Genomic DNA, 20,926 nt, shown 5'->3' with positions numbered 1-20,926 from the left:
GTGGTGACGGGCGCCCAGCTACTCGGGAGGCTGAGGCAGGAGAATGGCGTAAACCCAGGAGGCGGAGCTTGCAGTGAGCCGAGATCCAGCCACTGCACTCCAGCCTGGGCGACAGAGCGAGACAACATCTCAAAAAAAAAAAAAAAAGGTGTTTTACACCAGGTAAATGTGTTTCCTATTTAAAAATTAAAGGAAAATTAACGAGGCAGGAGAGTTTGGTTTGATCCTAGCAACTCAATGTGGTCCATGAACCGACAACATCGGTACCTCCTAGGATCTTACTAGAAATGCAGAATCCTGGCTGGGTGCTGTGGCTCACGCCTGTAATCCCAGTACTTTGGGAGGCCAAGGCGGGTGGATCATTTGAGATTAGGAGACCGAGACCAGCCTGGTCAACGTTATGAAACCCCGTCTCCACTAAAAATACACAAATGAGCCGGGCATGATGGTGGGCGCCTGTAATCCCAGCTACTTGGGAGGCTGAGGCAGGAGAATAGCTTGAGCTGGGGAGGTGAAGATTGCAGTGAGCAGAGATTGCACCACTGCACTCCAGCCTTAGGGACAGAGCGAGACTCTGTCTCAAAAACAAACAAACAAAAAGAAATGCAGAATCTAGGGCCTCATCCCAGACCTTGGGCAACCTCTCTGAGCCTCAATTTATTCATCTGCAAAATGGGCTATTGAGGTCATTTTGAAATTCAGTGAGCAGATGAACTACCCAGCAGAAAATCTGTGTTTGAACAAGGTCCCCATAGGATTCAGGTGCATGATAACATTGGAGAAGCTCTGTCCTAAAGTCAGTGGCTATCAGAATGCCATATGGGATTCTGAGCAGGCAAGGCTTAGTAGTAACAGCTATGTTTTAAGAATGTTCATCTAACAACTGAATGGATGATGTATGGGAAGGAGAACGCACAGGCTGAGGGGCTAATTGATGGGTTAACTGGTTAGCTAGTTGGTTAATTGATATAAGCAGGAGGGGATGGGGGCCAGGATGTGTGTGCTGGTGGTGAAAACAGAGGAGAGTTGTTAGTTTGTGGGACATTTCCTAGGAAGAAAGGAAGGGTGGCCAGGCGCGGTGGCTCATGCCTAGAATCCCAGCACTTTGGGAGGCCAAGGTGGGTGGATTACCTGAGGTCAAGAGTTTGAGACCAGCCTGGCCAACATGACGAAACTGTATCTCTACTAAAAATACAAAAACTAGCTGGGCATAGTGGAACATGCTTGTAATCCCAGCTACTCGGGAGGCTGAGGCATAATAATCACAGGAACCCAGGAGGCAGAAGTTGCAGTGAGCTGAGATCGCACCACTACACTCCAGCCTCAGTGACCGAGTGAGACTCTGTCTCAAAAAAAAAAAAAAAAAAAAAAAGAGGCTGAGAGCGGTGGCTCATGCCTATAATCCCAACACTTTGGGAGGCCAAGGCGGGTGGATCACCTGAGGTCAGGAGTTTGAGACCAATCTGGCCAACATGGTGAAACCGCATCTCTACTAAAAATACAAAAATTAGCCGAGTGTGATAGCGCATGCTTGTAATCCCAGCTACTCTGGAGGCTGAGGCAGGAGAATCGCTTGAACCCAGGACAATAAGGTTGCAGTGAGCCGGGATCACGCCACTGCACTCCAGCCTGGGTGACAGAGTGAGACTCCATCTCAAAAAAAAAAAAAAAAAGAAAAGAAAAAGAAAAAGGCTGGACGCGGTGGTTCACGCCTGTAATCACAGCACTTTGGAAGGCTGAGGCAGGCGGATCACCTAAGGTCAGGAGTTGGAGACCAACCTGACCAACATGGAGAAACCCCGTCTCTACTAAAAGTACAAAATTAGCCAGATGTGGTGGTGGGCGCCTGTAATCACAACTACTCAGGAGGCTGAGGTAGGAGACTAGCTTGAACTCAGGAGGCAGAGGTTGTGGTGAGTCAAGATCGTGCCATTGCACTCCAGCCTGGGCAACAAGAGGAAACTCTGTCTCAAAAAAAAAAAAAAAAAAAGAAAGAAAGAAAAGGCTTGGCATATAGGGGGAGAGCTTCTGAGTCAGCTTCTTTATTTGTAGCATGAGAGCAATAACACTGTCCCCTCTTGGGCTTGTCCATAGGGGTGGGAGGAGGAGTCTCTAGAAGGTCTAGATTCAGCAGTGCGCAGTTCCACCAAACCTGCCAGTTTCATCCCATCAGCCTGGCAGCTTTTGACGCTGAGCTCCCTGGGGCAGGGGCAGGGCCTCATCCTCTGTCCAGCTCAGCACTCTATACTGTTGATACTCAGCCTCCACTCCGTCATCTAATAACCACACCTCACACCTGTCCCCCAGGAACAGAAGCAGCTAAATCACAGGCTCCCCTCGAAACAGACAAAAGCCCAATGCTATCATTACATTTCTGCTCAGCGATTACTCAGTAACCTCCTGAGAGCCAACTTCACTGGGCAGCTCTGAAATGCAGGGTGGGATTGGGGGCCCGTAGTTGCAGTCTCCCCAGAGACCCAAACAGGTCTTTGTCAAGTCTTGTTGTTGTTGTTTTTTTTTTTTTTTGAGACAGAGTTTCACTCTCGTTGCCCCCAGGCTGGAGTGCAATGGCTTGATCTGGGCTCACCACAACTTCTGCCTCCTGGGTTCAAGCGATTCTCCTGCCTCAGCCTCCCAAGTAGCTGGAACTACAGGCATATGCCACCATGCCCAGCTAATTTTGTATTTTTAGTAGAGACGGGGTTTCTCCATGTTGGTCAGGCTGGTCTTACACTCCCAACCTCAGGTGATCTGCCCACCTCGGCCTCCCAAAGTGTTGGGATTACAGACGTGAACCACTGTGCCTGGCCAAGTCTGTGGTCTTTCCTCCCACAATGCCAAGGGGTCCAGGCTGGGAGAATGGATTCTTGAGTAGAAGGACAGGCCAAAACATCCCGAGGGTCACCTTAGTCCCCATGCTGGGTCTCTGTGGCTAGCTCTTCAGAGGCTCAATCAGAATTTTCAAATCCCAGATAATGAGGGGATGCAGATCATCCTGCCGGGCCTTTTGTTTCTGGACAGGAGACACCTTATCACAGATCAGCTCTTGAGGCTGTTTCTTTTTTTTTTTGAGATGGAGTCTCGCTCTGGCGCCCAGGCTGGAGTGCAGTGGCCGGATCTCAGCTCACTGCAAGCTCCGACTCCCGGGTTTACGCCATTCTCCTGCCTCAGCCTCCCAAGTAGCTGGGACTACAGGCGCCCACCACCTCGCCCGGCTAGTTTTTTTTTTTTTTTTTGTAGTTTTTAGTAGAGAGGGGGTTTCACCGTGTTAGCCAGGATGGTCTCAATCTCCTGACCTCGTGATCCGCCCGCCTCGGCCTCCCAAAGTGCTGGGATTACAGGCTTGAGCCACTGCACCCGGCCGAGGCTGTTTCTTCAGGCCTTCAGGGGAGGGTGGGCTTCAATCCCGGTGACTTCTGCTTTCCTCTGGGCGGGGTGCATTCAAGAAGAGGGGTTCAGGTTGAGGGGCTCTGGACGGCTGGACTCCTACACATCCCAAGATGGGACTTGGAGATTCTCGAGTAGCTGGTGCCTGTGGTGTAGGGATCTGAGGTCTGCCCTGTTTGTTCAGGGAGTGCTGGGAAGGAACTCATTTTCCTTTTCATCCATGGGCTCTTTGATGGGATTATGATACTGTGGGGAAGATCCTTGACTGCAGACTAGGTCCGAATCCTGGCTCTGCTACTTCTCAAGGGTGTGAACTTGCAGAGTTACCACCTCTCTGAGTCTCAGTTGGTTCATCTGTAAAAGACAAGTTGTTAGAGATTCAGTGAAAGAGTGGGGTAAGGTGCTCAGCAGAGGATCCAGCTCATGGTAGGTGCTCAGTACCTGTGTGCTCCTTCCCCTGCTTTGTAGGTAGACAAAGCTCCCTACCCTGCTTTGGGCATGGAGATGCTAAACAGAGAACAGCAAAAACACAACAGAGACCATGAGAGGCTGCAGAAGAGCAGTGTCAATTCAACAAAGGACCTCAAGACGGAAAATTCCATTGAGACCTGGGAGACAGGGTGGGGCAGGTGTCTACAAGGTCACCTCGCAGGCCAGGTAAAAACATCCCGTGGTAAAACATATCCCACAATCTGAAACAATGTGTGTGTGCGCAAGTGATTGTGTCTACATTTTAAAAAATGGATTAAGTACAAAAAGCAAAAATAAAATAAAATAAAAATTCTTTGTAGATTATGGCCATAAATATATATTTGTGAATGGCCAGGGATTGGAAGGGAACAGAACTATGAAGATGGTCCAGCTAGAATGTCAAGATTACTTATGGATTTTTGGGGTTTTTTTGTTTGTTTGTTTGTTTGTTTGTTTGAGACAGAGTCTCTCTCTGTCGCCCAGGCTGGAGTGCATGGTGTGGTCTCAGCTCACTGCAACCTCCGCCTCCTGTGTTCAAGCAATCCCCCTGCCTCAGCCTCCCAAGTAGCTGGGACTACAGGTGCATGCCACCACACCTAGCTAATTTTTGTATTTTTTAGCAGAGATGAGGTTTCACCATGTTACCCAGGTTGGTCTTGAACTCCTGGCCTCAAGTGATCCACCCACCTCAGCCTCCCAAAATGCTGGGATTACAGGCTTCAGCCACTGCGCCTGGCCACATACGAGTTTTTAAAAACTATTTAGTGATGTGTCCTGTTGCTCTATCATTTGTTTTAACTTAAAACTCAACAAATAAAAATAACATAATTTAATATGGAATGCATTTTTGTTTGTTTGTCTGTTTGTTTTTGAGACAGAGTCTCACTCTGTCACCCAGGCTGGAGTGCAGTGGCACAATCTTGGCTCACTGCAACCTCTGCCTCCCAGGTTCAAGCGATTCTTGTGCCTCAGCCTCCCAAGTAGCTGGGATTACAGGCACCCACCACTACGCCTGGCTAAATTATGTATTTTTAGTAGAGACGAGGTTTCATCATGTTGGCCAGGCTGGTCTTGAACTCCTGGCCTCAAGTGATCCACCTACTTTGGCCTCCCAAAGTGCTGGGATTACAGGCGTGAGCCACCGTGCCTGGCCCATTTTGTTTTTTTTGAAAAGCCTTAGAATCAGAATTAGCAAGATTCCCTGGTGGTTCTTATGCAAATTAAAATTTGAGAGGCACTGTTGTAGAATACAAATAAAATAAAATAAAAAGCCCTAGAGCAGAGGGCAGGGGGGCCTGGAGATGTGGATTCTAGTGCCACCTCTGCCACTAAACTCCTGTGAGACCATGAGCCTTCCTGTGCCTCAGTTTCTCCATCTGTACAATGGGATGGTGGCGTCTAATACTCAGGTGTGGTTTCACATCTGTTTAAAATGCTTGTTGGCTGACAGGACAGAGGAAGAACAGCAAATGAGGTTGTCTTTTCCCTCCTGTGTGAGGAGGCTACTTCCAGCTCTGAGGAAAGAGGGGTCAGGAATGGGAGAAATGTTTCAAGGGAGCGTGGCGAGCTTTTCTTGGGCACGGCATCTCCTCTGTGTCAGGCTCTGTGCTCAGGCTATGGGAGGTCCTACCATTCAGCTATGTAGAGCCTCAAGGAATCACACAGTCCCACACCTGCCTCACACGTTCTGGAGATCAAATTTTGAACTGGGATTTGAGGCCTGGGTAAATTCAGAGCTCAAAGTTCCAATTCAAGTTGTGGGACATCGGCTGGGAGCAGTGGCTCAGGCCAGGTGCAGTGGCTCATGCGTGTAATCCCAGAACTTTGGGAGGCTGAGGCAGGCGGATCACAAGGTCAGGAGTTCGAGACCAGCCTGGCCAGCACAGTGAAACCACGTCTCTACTAAAAATACAAAAATTAGCTGGGCATGGTGGTGCGTGCCTGTAATCCCAGCTACTCGGGATACTGAGGCAGGAGAGTCACTTAAATCCGGGAGGTGGAGTTTGCAATGAGCCGAGATTGTGCCACTGTACTCCAGCCTGGGCAACAAAGCTAGACTCCATCTCAAAAAAAAAAAAAAAAAAAAAGAGATGTGGGATGTCAGCTTGCCTGAAAAGCAGCTTGTCTTCCCCTCTCTCTGGTACCTGGAGTGACCAGCAGCTACACCTGTCATTGTGTCACTGGCTGGGCTTCTTCTCTGTGTCAGTCACAGAACCCACTACAGCCATATCAGCCCTGCGAAGGAGAGGCCCATATGTTCATTTATGGATGGATAAAGAAGACTTCAAACGATGCTTACTCAGACTCCATGACCAATCAACTCGCTCTTAGGAATGTGCCCCAAAGAATCTTTCACACAGGTCCGGAAGGGTGCATGGATGTGACCTCATTGAAGTATTGTTTGTGGGGATGGGGAGCTGGAGGCAGCTGGGGGTCCACCTCCAGGGGAGTAGACAGGTAAAATGGGGTGGGTGCACTCTGTGCAGGATGATGCAGCAGCTGGAAGTGAGGAAGGAGGTGCTTATGTGGCAACACCAACAGCATGGAGTCCCACAGGTAAACAACAGAACGAGACCCAAAACACACAATATCACTTATGCAAATGAAAACTACCTGCATATAAAACAACAATATATATTTTGCAATAACACATATGAACAAGAAGATACTCATTAAGCATATTCAGATGGTTGCCTTTGGCTTGGGTGGGTGGGAAGTGTGGTTGGAAAATGGAGATAAGGAGAAAAATTAACACAAGAAGAGAGGAGGACCAGTGATGATAATGCATCACTAAGCAAGGAGTATGAATAACTCAGCCCTGTGTACTTGAGGTCCAACAAAGGACAAACAAGTAAAGATCAGAGAGATTAAGTAATTTGTCCAAATTACACAGCAGGTAAAGAGGGTTGGAGAGAATGTCCAGATAACCAGGCCTATTTAGGGCAAGGCAATAGCAGGACGCTTAAAACCATTAACCTGCACCTTAAGAGCAGAGAAGGCAGGAGAGGAGGCTGTGTGTGAAAGGTGTGGGGGTGGTTAGAGAATCCTTCTGTGCTCCAAGTCAGCCCTGAGTCTCCATGACTCTCTTCGTTCTTCCCAAACACCCACTGGGCACTGTGGGGTATGGGCCACAGCCCTTACATTCCAGGGACTTTGATGATGCATGAAATGAGGTCATCCCTGGAGTTGGCAGGAAAGTCAGAGAAGAAGGTACTCCAGGAGGCAGGATTGAATCAGGAGTTATCAGGGTTTAGAAATTATAACATAAATCACAGCATCTACCAGGTAGTAGGCGCTGCTCTAAGCTCACAAAGTCCTCATAAGCCTTCAGGGTAAATTCTATTATCATCTCCATTTTGCAGATTAGGAATTGAGGCACAGAGAGGTTAGGTAATTTGTGCAAGTCACACAGCCGAGAAATGGCAGAGCTGGGATTTGAAACCCAGGCAGAGTGGGTCTGGAGGTCATGATCTTAACCATTATGCAATTTACCAGTGAAATAAGGCAGATATGGCTCATCTGGCCAGGACTTCCTAAAGGCAATCTCCCCAGCCACTGCCTCCTCTTGAGCTCCCCACAGTGAGGGTGACATGGCCTGGGCTGGGTACATTGCTGGCAGGGGCCTACCACGAAATGTCAATGCCTCCTGCCCCACAGAAGTTCTCCCCACCTTGGACATCAAGTATCCAAGGTGGAGGGACCCAGGGTCCTCATGATACACATAAGACACTGAGCCTGCAGAGGGGACAGGACTCGTCTCAGGTCACCCAGTTCTCCCGCTTATCAGACCAGAACCTCACCCCACTTTGGCTGAAACAAAGTACAGTGTGTGCTAAGCCGTGGCTCCCCCAAACCCGCACCCAGACCCCTGGGCTCCCTCCAGATAGCTCCTTCAGGCCATTTGTCCCCAGATGCAGAGATGCTGGCCACTCTGCCCAGAACGCCATGTCCCCAGTCTTCCAAACAAGACTCCATCCACCCCAGAGCGCTTGGAGATTGCCGGTCAGAGGCTCTGGCAGGGGAAGCCCGATTAATACTGTGCTGCTCCTTCTCCTTCTCTCCTGGTCCCTCCCAGCCTCTTTAGAAATTAGGGGTCATTACCATCAGGGTGTGAGATCTAGGCACAACACACAAGTCATCAACACCCCAATTTCCAGTCTGCCTTTGGCCCCAAAGTCCATCTTGTCAGTGTTGACTCAGGGCCAGGAAAAAAACAAATAATTCCGGGCCCAGCCCAAGCTGGTGTGGCAGGAAAGCACCCAATAGCTCTACCTACCTCCCCCTGGAACTCTCTCCTTCCCCTCAACCCAGGGAGAAGCCCGTGTCACTCCTACATGTGGGATTTCTGACACTACTCCTGGAAGCTGCCTACCAAGTGTGGTATTGGGGAGACAGGACCCTAGGGAGGTAGGGAGGCTGATTTCTGAAGATGGGGACAAGACAGCCCATTCAGTCACCCACCCATCAATCCAATTACCCACCCACACATAATCATAGCTGATGTTTACTCAGTGCTTACTCTGTGCCAGGCACTGTCCTAAGTGCTTCGCCCAACTCTATTAGGTAGGGTCTTTACCTATTTTACAGATGAGAAAACAGAAGCATAGAGATGTCGACTGATTTTCCCAAAGTTACACACTAGTAAAATAGTAGAGCCAGAATTCAAGCTCAGGCATTCTAACTCCTGGGCCTGCACTCCTCTATACCACAGCCATCACCATCTGTCCATTTACTGACCATCCATCCATCCATCCATCCATCCATCCATCCATCCATCCATCCACTCACACATGGTCACTCCTATTCAGCCATCTGTCTATCCACCTGTTCATCCATCCCTTTATCTCCCAACCCCCTGTTCAAAGCAGTCCACGAGAAGGAATGGCATATGGAAAGCCTCAGAGGGGAGAGAGTGGGGCATATCTAAGAAACTAGCTACTGCATACAGAGTGAGGGAAAGACAGCAAGAGATGAGGCTAAGGAGATGAGCAGGGCTCAAATCACAAGGGTTGGCCCATCCGCCATCTCTCCACCAACCCAGTCCATCTACCTGTCTATCCACCCTCCCACTCCTCTGTCCACCCATCCATTCATCCACTCATCTCTGTAATTTGGAAGGCAGGCAGATGATAGATAGATGATAAATAGATGATTGATAGATGATTGATAGATAGATGATAGATAGATAGATAGATAGATAGATAGATAGATAGATAGATAGAATGAAGAGTTGCCAGGGTACATTTCCTTCCTGACAGTGATATTGGGACATGGGGGGATATTAGGACTTCTGGAGGCACCTGGATAATTAGTATGATCTCTCTCCCTTCACCTCCTGCCCACAGTTTTAGGGTTCTATGCATTTGTGGGAAGAGGGAATAGCATAGTGGGCCAGTGTCAAGGTTGAAAGACCCTTCCAGGTCCTGAAACGTCAGTCCCCAGCCCTGGCCTCCTGTCTCCTTGGGAAGACAGAAGGAATTGTGTTGTAAAGAGGTGTCACAATGCCCCCTGCCCCATACAAGTTCTCCCCACCTTGGCACTCTCAGTATCCTGCCAAGAGTCCTCCCTGACCACCAGAAGTTCCACCTGACCATCAAGAAAGGCCCTGGTCCAGCATGTGCAAGGTGGGATGAAATCACAGGGCTGGAGAAGGTCAGCCCGGGGTCACAAGAAGCCTGATGGGCAGGAAAGAGCATGAAAGCCCCAGCCAGCCTCACTTGTGTGGCTGGGAGGTGGGTCCTCTTACAAAAGGCTTAGCTGGGTGCTGGTGCTGCTGCCTACCTTGTACTCCCCAGCTGTGGGACCTCTGTTATCTCCCTGGGGAGACGGAGAGAGGGAACAGGACACTCTCCATCTTGCTTCCTCTGCCCCTTCACTGCTGCAAAATGTGTCCTGGACTGTTTGGTTCATGTTACCCCCATCTCCAAGGCAAACTTGAGATAAGTAATAATTGTAGCTAACCTTTGAGTGCTTAAGAGGTCTAGGCACTTTACATGGACTAGCTCATTAAGTCCTCGCATTAACCCTATGAGGTAGAGCTCTTGTTGTTCCCACATTATACCTGGGAAAATTGAGGTACAGAGAATGTAATTTGCCTAAGGATCAGGCAGCTAGTGAGTGAGAGGGCTGGAGTTGGTTTTTTTTTTTTTTTTTTTTTTGAGACTCGCTTTGTTGCCCAGGCTGGAGTGCAGTGGCACAATCTCGGCTCAGTGCAACCTCCACCTCCTGTGTTCAAATGATTCCCCCACCTCAGCCTCCCAGGTAGCTGGGATTACAGGCACGTGCCACCATGCCTGGCTAATTTTTGTGTATTTTTAGTAGAGATGGGGTTTCACCATGTTGACCAGGCTGGTCTCAAACTCCTGACCTCAAGTGATCCTCCTGCCTCGGCCTCCCAAAGTGCTGGGATTACAGGCGTGAGCCACTGTGCTCAGCCTTTTTTTTTTTTTTTTTTTTAACTTTTTTATAAAATAGAGATGAGGTCTCTCCATGTTGCCCAGGCTGGTCTTGAACTTTTGAGCTCAAGCAATCTTCCCATCTTGACCTCCCACTGAGATCACAGGTGTGAGCCACTCGGCCCTGCAGGGAACTGAAATTTGAACTGAGGTAGCTGGCTCCAGGTCCCCATGCTACCCAGTCACAGGAGGAAGCTGAGGCCTACCCCCAGCCTCCCTAACCCTCCCTTCAAAGCCTCTGTGCTCCCCCAAAGGGAAACGTGCTCTCCTATAGGTTCAGCCAGGTGTGCGTGAAACCACGGTGTAACTGCCCGAGAGGCTGATAGTCATGACTATTTGCCCTGCGCCTTTACGGTTCCCAGCACTCATGGCACCCCACCACAAGCTGGTGAAGTAGCTAGCCTTATTATCCCCATTTTGCAGATGAGGCCACCGAAGCTCAAAGAGGTTCAGCAACTTGCCCAAGGTCGCCTGACCTGTAAGGGCAGGGTCAGGCCCAGGGCTCAGACCTTCAAACACCAAAGCCAAGGTACATTCCACAGCACCAGATGCCCCTGTGGGCCTTCACCAGCCTTCACACCCAAGTGCTATTTGCATTTCAATAAGGCACAAGGCCTTCCCCTAGAGTAAGGAAGCTACAAGTGGAATTTCTCACTGGGCAAGGTCATGTGCCTATGGCCCTGGAGGATTTGAGAGGACAGGGGCCTTCCTAGAAAACCTGTAGTAATATCACAGATGAGATCTTCTTGCCCTACTCAGAAAGCCCCACTCTTGAGTCATGCACTTCCCCACTCTAAACCCCGGCATAAGGGACAAACACATATTAGTATATATGTACATATTAATACGTGTGTACTGTGCATCTAAAAGGCCTTTGTGAGGTCTGCCTGCGGGGATGGGGGTCATGAAGGGGTATTTCTTTTTTCTGAGACAAGGTCTCACTCTGTCACCCAGGCTAGAGTGCAGTGGTATGATCTCAGCTCCCTGTAACCTCCTCCTCCGTGGTTCAAGTGATTCTCCTTCCTCAGCCTCCCGGCGTCTCACCAGCCCCTCCCCTCCCTTGGGAATCCCATGATCCAGGAGGATCACTTGAGGTCAGGAGTTCAAGACCAGCCTGGTCAACATGGTGAAACCCTGTCTCTACTAAAAATACAAAAAAATTAGCCAGGCGTGGTGGCACGTGCCTGTAATCTCAGCTACCTGGGAGGTTGAGGTGGGGGAATCATTTGAACACAGGAGGCGGAGGTTGCACTGAGCTGGGATTACAGGCATGCACCACCACACCCAGTTAATTTTTTGCATTTTTAGTAGAGACAGGGTTTTGCCATGTTGGTCAGGCTGGTCTCGAACTCCTGGGCTCAAGTGACCTGCCCGTCTCAGTCTCCCAATGTGCTGGGATTACAGGCGTGAACCATGGCGCTGGCTCTTTTATCTTTTCTTTTTTTTCTTTTTTTTAAATGTTAACTGTTTTTTTTGTTTGTTTTTTTTTTTTTTTTTTAGACGGAGTCTCGCGCTGTGTCACCCAGGCTGGAGTGCAGTGGCGCGATCTCGGCTCACTGCAAGCTCCGCCTCCCAGGTTCACGCCATTCTCCTGCCTCAGCCTCCGAGTAGCTGGGACTACAGGCGCCCGCCACCACGCCCGGCTAGTTTTTTGTATTTTTAGTAGAGACGGGGTTTCACCATGTTAGCCAGGATGGTCTTGATCTCCTGACCTCGTGATCCACCCGCCTCGGCCTTCCAAAGTGCTGGGATTACAGGCTTGAGCCACCACGCCCGGCCTCTTTTCTTTTTTTTCTTTTTTTTTTTTTGAAATAGAGATGGGTCTTACTATGTTGGCCAGGTTGGTCTTTAACTCTTGGCCTCAAGCAATCCTCCTGCCTTGGCCTCCCAAAGTGCTAGGCTTACAGGCATGATCCACCATGCTGGCCCATGGAGGGATAATTCTATCCAGATTCCTTCTTTTGGCTTTAGCTTAGAACCCAAATGAAAATAGGATCATGGGATTCCCAAGGGAGGGGAGGGGTTGGTGAGACCCTGTACTTGTCCTGTAACTTCATCACTCCCTGCGGAATGGAAGTGAGGGAAGCAGGTAGGGGAGATGGGACGACTTCTAAACCAGAGTTTCTTAATCTTGGTGTTTTTGACATTGGGCGCTGATGATTCTTTGTTGCGGGTGCTATGCATTGTAGGATACGTAGCAGCCTCCCTGGCTCCTACCCGCTGGAAGGCAGTGGCACCCACCCCACACTGTGTGACAACCCAGAATGTCTCCAAACATGCCAGATGTCCTCTGGAAGAAAAATCACCCCTGGCTGAGAACCAATGATCTAAGTCACATACGCAGTGTGCATATACCCAGCACCCTTGACAAGGAGCACGTGAGCAAAGAACAGCCAGTTAAAAGAAACCAGATGTTAACCCGGAAAGTATGCAGTCAGGCTCCACCCTCCACCAGAGCTGGCTGTGCTAGGCCCTGGGGGAGGAAATGGGAAGTCCTCAGCCTTCTGAGGTGAGTCACTTGGAGGCTGTCTTGGTCCCTAGAAAGGGCAGGGGAAGGCTAGTGCTGCCTGACTCCCTCTCTTCCTCCTCCTCCTCCTCTTCCACCACTTCCCCTGGACTGTCTCTGTCCCAGTTTTTGTGAGGGCTTCATTCCCGGATGTTCCGGGGACCCTGGCTGTCCCCTACCCCTGCTGCCACCAGAGTCCTGTATGTTGCAGCAGCAGCATCCTAAACACAGCTGAGGTGTGGACCCAGGGCAGGTGGGCCCAAGCCAGGGCCTGGGCTAGGGCAGAAAGGGAGGAGAGAGTTTGAATCCTGGTTCCCACACTAACCAGTTGTGGGACTTCGGAAAGGTACTCACATACTATCCTACAAACTGTGTTAACTCAGACAAATGCTTCGATGCCTTTGAGCCTCAGTTTCCGTATCTGAAAAATGGGGGCAATGTCTCAAATGGCTCTTAGGAGCTTTTGCTGAGCTGAGTGGCTAATGCCTGACATTTGGCAGATCCTCAATCCCATGAGTAAAGAGTGCCACCCTTCCATCTGTGGGCTGCTCTCTTCAGTTCCCCAGCCATTCTGAAAGCACCTGCCTCTGTCATCCCTAGCCCCAGCCCCATGAGCCCAAGATGGCCAAGAGGCTGATGCAGCCCTGGGGCTGGGTTAGTGGGGAGCAGGGACAGGGGTGGGGTCTCTGCAGCTCCCTCATCTTCATGGCCCTCCTGTGGTGTCAGGAGGACAAAACCCACATGCTCAGACTCATCCTTAACACGAAGAAACCTAAGCCACTTCTTGCAGCCCAGGAAAGGGAACATTCTCTAGGCCAGGATGTCAGCCTCTGTCAAGGATAAAAAGATTGCCATGGGTCTGATAGCACTGATTGTCATTGCCCTCACGGGACATTGGGCAACGACTGGAGACATTTTTGTTGTCACAACCGGGAGAGGGTGCTACTGGCATCTGGTGGGTAGAGGCCACTGCTGTAATCCTGCAAGACACAGGACAACCCCTCTAACAAAGATTGTCCAGCCCAAAGAGTCAGAGGTACCAAGGCTGAGCCACCATACTCCACAGGGACCCTCTTGTGTTCATGCATGGTGTCTTTGTCACCTTCACACCAAGAGCCTGGCATCCAAGACGTGCTCAGGAATGGTTGCGAATGAATGAATGGAGCAACTCATGTCCTCCTATCCTCAGCTCTGCTAAGAGATGGTGATTCATGGTGTAGACCTCATACTTCCCAGTGTGTTGTTCTGTCCATGCAGGGTCCAAAAACCCAGAACCCAAATCCAGCAGTCAAAACCCCACAGTGTTCTTGCCAGACTGGGAAATCTGGCTGCCCCGCCCTCCAGTGAGCTGGGAGCTGTGCAGGGCAACCTTGGCTAATCAGCTGCCACACAGCACGCCTGGCAGGAGCTCAGTGGGTTGATGGAATGAGGACAGAAAGAAATAGAAGATGCACAGGCCCTGGCAGGCCCTACTCCCATAGAGCAGTGGGCACAAGACATGTCATGGAGCACAGGGTGTGGAAAGACCTGGGTTCAAATCCCAGCCTTGCTCCTCACCAGTCATGTGACTCTGGACATGGGACTGACCTCTTTAGTTTTTTTCAATTACAAGGGGGGCTAATAATAGTAACACCTTCCTCAAAGAGTTGATGTGAGGATTGTAAGAGGTGATCCACTGCCAGGGTTTGGTGCGGTGCTCACAAATTGAAGTGGAAAATAATCTTTTGGTTTTTTTGAGATGGGGTCATGCTCTGCCACCTAGGCTGAAGTGCAGTGGTGTGATCACAGCTCACTGCAGCCTCAACCTCTTGGGTTCAAGCCATCCTCCTGCCTCAGCCTCCCAAGTAGCTAGGACCATAGGTGCATGCCACCATGCCTGGCTAATTTTTAACTTTTTTTAAACAGAGACAAGGTCTCCCTATGTTGCCCAGGCTGGTCTTGAACTCCGGGCCTCAAGTGATCCTCCCACTTCAGCCTCTCAAAGTGTTGGGATTAGAGGTGTGATCCACCGCGCCTGGCTAGAAAACAATCTTTGATGACCACTCTCACGGTTCATTTCCAGTGCTTGCCCCTCTGCCTGTAAACCCCTGTGCCCTGGGGCTGAGCCTGGAAGAGTCTGGGAAGGCTGTAGAACACTTGTTCATTTCTTGTGGCTGTGCACCAGCACTGGGGTAGGCTCTAGGGACAAAGAGATGCATAGGACGCAGTCCTGACTGCGGGAGACATTTACAGCCTGTTGGGACTTCAGCAAAGGACTATGTCGGGATTAAGATGAGACAAGACTGCAGAAAGTGGTCCCAGTGTAGGACTCTGAATGACGACTTCTTCAGAATGTGTGCGCCTGACTCACCTTAGTCCCTCCAGTAAAGGAGCACATCCTGAGAGGGGTCCAGAAGGCATAGAAGAGGATAAGATGGGGCAGGGGCTGCAGGAGGCTTCAGGGGTTCCTGGAGAAGGTTTCAAGTCTGCTGCTGGCCTTGGAAGAATAGGAAGAATTTTGAAAACTGCAAATTTGCAAAACTGAGGGCACATATATACCTGGGTAGGAACCAACAGGAGCAAAGCCTGCTTTGGAGGAAAGCCCTGGACAAGTTTGGACTGGGCAGATAGTTTGTAAATTAAACCCAGAGAAGACCGGGTGAGGTGGCTCATGCCTGTAATCCCAGCACTTTGGGAGGCTGAGGCGGGCAGATCATCCGAGGTTGGGAGTTCGAGACCAGCTTGACAAACATGGAGAAAACCCGGGCATGGTGGCATATACCTGTAACCCCAGCTACTCGGGAGGGTGAGGCAGGAGAATCACTTGAACTCAGGAGGTGGAGATTGCTGTGAGCTGAGATCGAGCCCTTGCACTGGGCAACAAGAGCGAAACTCCATCTCAAAAAACAAAACAAAACACAGAGGAACTACATGATGATTTGAGCAAAGGAGATTTCTTTTGTAAGAGGGCAGGAGCTCAACTTCCACTAACCCTGTACCTAGGGGTTCTCTCACAGTGCCTGGAGGCTGGAGGGCTGTGAGGCTGGGGGAGGGGAAATGGGTTCCCCTGACAGCTGAAGCCTGGGGAACCAGAACAGATCGAGCCTGACACACGCAGGGTGGATGGTTGCCTACAGATGCCTCATCCTTTGGTGGTACTGTCACGATGAGGACAGTCCCTAGTAAAATGCACAGCTGGTACCAGAAACATGGTGTGGGGATTTGAAGGTGAACAGGATAGCTTGGTCACAGGAAGGGTAGTGAAAGAGGAATAAATAAATGTCAATGTGATGTGCTAAATGTGGCAATGGGGGCCTCCTAGAGAGTGGGTAGACCCCAGTAAGTAATCAACCAAGAGTGGTGGTTAGGATGAAGTAGGTATGGGTGAGTAGGAGACACATTTGGTAACAATGAGATATGTTCTAAAATAGAATGGGCTGGCTGGCTGGAAAGTGAGCTGGTACCCCTTACTAGAATTCAGTTCAATTGATTCAACATTTATCAAGCTTTCTCTAAATGCATTCGTCTGGAGTAAAACAGTAAATAGGATTTTGGAGGCTGTTATGTCAAGGGTAAGAGTATGAGATAGTTGCCCTTAAGGAGCTGAAGCTCTAATGGGAAAGACAGAATTTCCCTAGTGCACAGGAGGGAGGGCTCAGGGGAACACCTGAGCCAAGGTACAGGCTCTGGAAGTACCGGATGTGAGCAGGGAACAAGAGGTAAACTGTGTGGCTGAAATGCAGGGTGGGTGGAGGGTTGGAGGGACTGGAGAGTGGAAGCCACTTTTTTTTTTTTTGAGACAGAGTAGGCTGGACACAGTGGCTCACGTCTATTATCCCAACACTTTGGGAGGCTGAGGCAGGTGAATCACCTGAGGTCAGGAGTTTGAGACCAGCCTGGCCAACATGGCGAAACGCCGTCTGTACTAAAAATACAAAAATTAGCCGGGCGTGGTGCTGGGTGCCTGTAATCCCAGCTTACTCGGGAGGCTGAGTCAGAAGAATCGCTTGAACCCCGGGAGGCGGAGGTTGCAGTGAGCTGAGATCATGCCATTGTACTCCAGCCTGGGTAACAAGAGCGAAACTCTATCGCTTTTTTTTTTTTTTTTTGACATGGAGTCTCGCTCTGTGAGGGTGAAGCACAGCGTGACCAAGCAGGAGGGTGGGAGACAGGAAGCCCTGGTGGAAGGCAAGCTGGTGGGGCCCTGCAGGAGCGCGAGGTCGAAGGCCTGTGGGAGCAGTGGCAGAGAAGAGGGAGGGGAGGGCCACACAGGAGCCATGCGAAGGACACGGACAGATGGATTGGATGTGGGAAAGGGGGTGGGGAGGGACTGAAGACGATCCCCAGGTTCCTAGCCTCTGGGAGCTGGCTGTTGCCTCTGGTAGGTAGGCAGAGTTCTGCAGCAGCAGGGGGCCAGGTCAGGGGACCCTGATGAGTCTCCCTTGCTCTGGAGGTCCCTGGCTCCATGGTCAACACAACAGTGCTCCAGAGTGGCTCTGGGGGCTTCTGAGCAGTGGCTCCTTCTCCTCCCTTCTGCCCCTGGCATAGCAGTTGAAGTCCCAGTATCCAATGCCTCAGCTCTCGCCTTCTTTACCCCCTCCCAGGACTCACAGAAACCCTCTGGACCCAGTCATGGGCCAAAGACACCATCATGCAAGGGGGTGAAGGCTCCAAACCCATCCGTGTCCCAGGCGTGGAAGCAGGACCGCGAGCAGTCTCTGGCAGCAGCCTATGTGCCGGTTGTGGTGAACTCTAAGGGGCAGAATCCAGACAAGCTCAGGTTCAATTTCTACACCTCCCAGTACTCCAACTCCCTGAACCCCTTCTACACCTTGCAGAAGCCTACCTGTGGCTACCTGTACCGTCGGGACACTGACCACACCCGCAAGCGCTTTGATGTGCCTCCTGCCAACTCGGTCTTGTGGCGCTCCCAGGCCTGAGCCAACCAGAAGCCCCTCACCCTTCATCCTCACCCCTGTGACCTCAGGTCCACAAGGGGAAGGGCTGCTCACTGCAGGAGGAGCGACCTGTATTCGCGCTGAGACAGCTGTGCCATGCCCACATATCGACAATGATAAAAGGAGGTCTCTCTTCTCAGCAGCAGTTCAAGTTTGTCCTTCCTTTCCCCGGCATCTGAATGGTGGCTGTGAGTGGGTAAACAGGCCATGGGGATGTTATACTGTAAGGTTATGTCCAGAGGTTCCTGAAGACTTGGAAGGACTTGATTCTCAGTTCCCTAACCCCAAAAGTAACCTCAACCCTTCTCCAGAGCCTGAGTCCCAAGCAAAGCCAATCCTGGCTCCAGCCTCCTGATGGTCCAGGCTTAGACCCCTCCAAAAATAAGGAAGAGAGGGTGGGCACGGTGGCTCACACCTATAATCCCAGCACTTTGGGAGGCCAAGGTGGGCGGATCACCAGAGGTCAGGAGTTCAAGACCAGCCTGGCCAACATGGTGAAACCCTGTCTCTACAAAAATTAGCCAGGCATGATGGCGGGTGCCTATAATCCCAGCTACTCGGGAGGCTGAGGAATGAGAATCGCTTGAAGCCAGGAGGCAGAGGTTGCAGTGAGCCGAGATTGTGCCACTGCACTCCAGCCTGGGCAACAGAGGGAAACTCTGTCCAAAAAAAAAAAAAATTAATTAAAAAAAAAAAAGGAAGAGATCCATTAACTGGCCATGACTCCTGCTCTTTTACAAGGTCATCTTACCCTGGTTGGAGCAGCTGCTGCCGAATGAGGAAGAACGAGGAGAATGAACACAGTCTCTAGGGAGTCCCCTCCCAGACCCAGTTTTACATAAAGCTGCTCCTTCTGACTTGTAGTTTGTTGGTGGGGGAGGATTTCCCATCCTTGCTGTCTGCTCTGGTCCAGAAGAGCTGGCTCTGAGGCTAGTTGAGCTCATGGGTCATGGGACATGGAAGACGGGGATGGAGGCAGAGGGCACTGGATTCCCAGCAGTGGCCTGAGTGAGTCCCCAGTCACTGCCATTCAGAGGGACCCCAGTGGTGTGCTGGAGCCAGCTCGTACTGGCTTGTAAGAGCTGGTTGTGCCCATGTCTTCCCTACCCCGCAATCAGTGACTTCCTGTTGGCAATTTGAAATCAGCTGTGGTGGGAGCATTTACACCACAGAAGCGAGCAAATGCCTACAAATTGGAGTTTCTTTTTTCCAGAGAGCTCATCATTAAACATTTACCAGCACACCACAGGGTGAATTCAGCTGGTTTCGTTCCTAGGAGTCCCGTCCCCCTGTAGGTATGGTGGTGTATTTCGTGGGCATAATTTCTGTGCAGGAGAGGTTGGGGTTGGTGTGGGAAGGAGAGACAGGTGTCCGGAGACCCCGACAAGCAGCCCACAACACAGGCCAGGCTGTCCTGTCGGCCTTTCTTTGAGAAGATGGTAAGCAGTGCGGAGGGAAGCGGAGACCCCTCGAGGCGACCCTAACAGCATAGAATCCGCGTTTTCCTCTTGGCTTGCTGTAGGTTCTCTTTCGAGTAAGAGTTTTCCTCAAATGCCTGATGAGCCTTGACTGGCCTCAGACCATCTGGCATCTGTACCAGGTCTCTCTTTCTGCTTGGTCAGTGTTCAAGGAGCCAGGCATGGGAGGCACGTGGTGGTTTTCTCACTCTCCGTATGTTGAGTTTCTTTTAACGCTCCATTTACAGAATGGCACATATCTCTCCTGAGGTTGTGCCTAGAGACTAGGGCCTCTCTGGCCAAATCTCCAGAAGAACCTTCAACCAGGGTCAGGAGGGGACTGATGCAGGGAGATGCCTGTTCTGCTGCCTCACGGAGGGCATTGGAGAAGCTAAGTGTTCATTATACAAATTTTGGCCCGTCCTATTTTCTGCTCCACATGTGCTGCATCCCAGCCTTCAGGGACACCTGGTACCTCTGCCTCCCCATTCCTGTGGCAGGAATAGGTTTGTCCCGAGCTCCGCAGCCTCCTCCTCTTTGAAAGCATTTAGGTTTCGACTTTCTCCACTCTCATAAGAAAGACAGTTACCACTTGTTCATCTGCCTTGTTTTCCAAAATTTTATTAGAACCCCCGTATCTGCTGTCTTTTTTCCTTTTTTTCCCTTCTTTCTTTCCTTCCTTCTTTCCCTTTTCTTCCTTTCTTTCCTTTCTTCGCTTTCTTGCTTTCTTTCTTTAGAGATTCACTCTTATTGCCCAGGCTGGAGTGCAATGGTGAGATCTCAGCTCACTGCAACCTCCGCCTTCCAGGTTCAAGCAATTCTCCTGCCTCAGCCTCCCGAGTAGCTGGGATTACAATGCCTGTAATTTTGGTTAATCCCAAAATTAACCACCACGCCCAGCTAATTTTGTAATTTTAGTAGAGACAGGGTTTCTCCATGTTGGTCAGGCTGGTCTCGAACTCCTGACCTCAGGTGATCCACCTGCCTTGGCCTCCCAAAGTGCTGGGATTACAGGCGTGAGCCCCTGTGCCCAGCCCCCTTTTCCTTTTTTGAGACGGAGTTTTGTTCTTGTTGCCCAGGCTGGAGTGCAATGACGTGATCTTGGCTCACCGCAACCTCCTCCTCCCACGTTCAAGCAATTCTCCTGCTTCAGCCTCCCAAGTAGCTGGGATTACAGGTATGCGCCACCACGCCCGGCTAATTTTTGTATTTTTAATAGAGATGGGTTTCTCCATGTTGGTCAGGCTGGTCTCGAACTCCTGACCTCAGGTGCTCTGCCCGCCTTGGCCTCCCAAAGTGCTGGGATTACAGGCGTGAGCCACCGCGCCTGGCTTCCTTTTGTCTTTAAAACATGCATTTATTCACATTTTAGTGGGATTTTGAAAAGAAGAGATAAGTGGAAGTTTTCAGTCTGTGTATAACTTAGAAGTCTTGCTCATTCATTCAGTCAGTCAGTCACCGAACAGACCCTGTGGGCTGTGGGCTGGGTCTTTAAGATGCAAAGATATTAACAGGAACCGTCCCTTCCCTCCTAGATCCTATAGCCTTTGCAGGGTGAGGGGCAGGGTTCCCATGAGGAGTCTTCACTTTCCCAACAGACACCTCTTCCCCTGCCCTGGAGAATGGGCTCCCTCTTGAGGTTCATCTTGGTAATGCAGCCTTCATGGACGCCCTTAGGAACCCTTTACAGAGCCGGGCGCGGTGGCTCAAGCC

The 20,926-nt window shown here is 50.6% G+C and overlaps 1 protein-coding gene across 4 annotated transcripts in view; it reads left to right on the top strand.

Annotated features, from left to right (window-relative positions):
- Positions 1 to 17,901, top strand: part of CIMIP3 (ciliary microtubule inner protein 3) — an 82,712-nt gene extending 64,811 nt beyond the window's left edge. For 2 of the 4 annotated variants that reach the window (XM_077999969.1, XM_028847577.2), the window contains exon 2: positions 17,403 to 17,901. In XM_077999969.1, coding sequence (XP_077856095.1) covers positions 17,403 to 17,738 — 336 coding nt within the window. In that variant the 3' untranslated portion in view covers positions 17,739 to 17,901. Of the gene's footprint in view, positions 1 to 3,855; positions 4,045 to 9,402; positions 9,591 to 17,402 lie in introns of those variants that run through there. The other 2 variants (XM_077999968.1, XM_028847578.2) reach the window with 2 other exon arrangements.
- The last annotated feature ends 3,025 nt before the right edge of the window (positions 17,902 to 20,926 follow it).

Source organism: Macaca mulatta, chromosome 4 (genome assembly GCF_049350105.2).
Source record: "Macaca mulatta isolate MMU2019108-1 chromosome 4, T2T-MMU8v2.0, whole genome shotgun sequence".
NCBI classification, from domain to species: domain Eukaryota; kingdom Metazoa; phylum Chordata; class Mammalia; order Primates; family Cercopithecidae; genus Macaca; species Macaca mulatta.
Note: the sequence above shows the minus strand (reverse complement) of the source record. Positions and strands in the feature narration are given on the sequence as shown.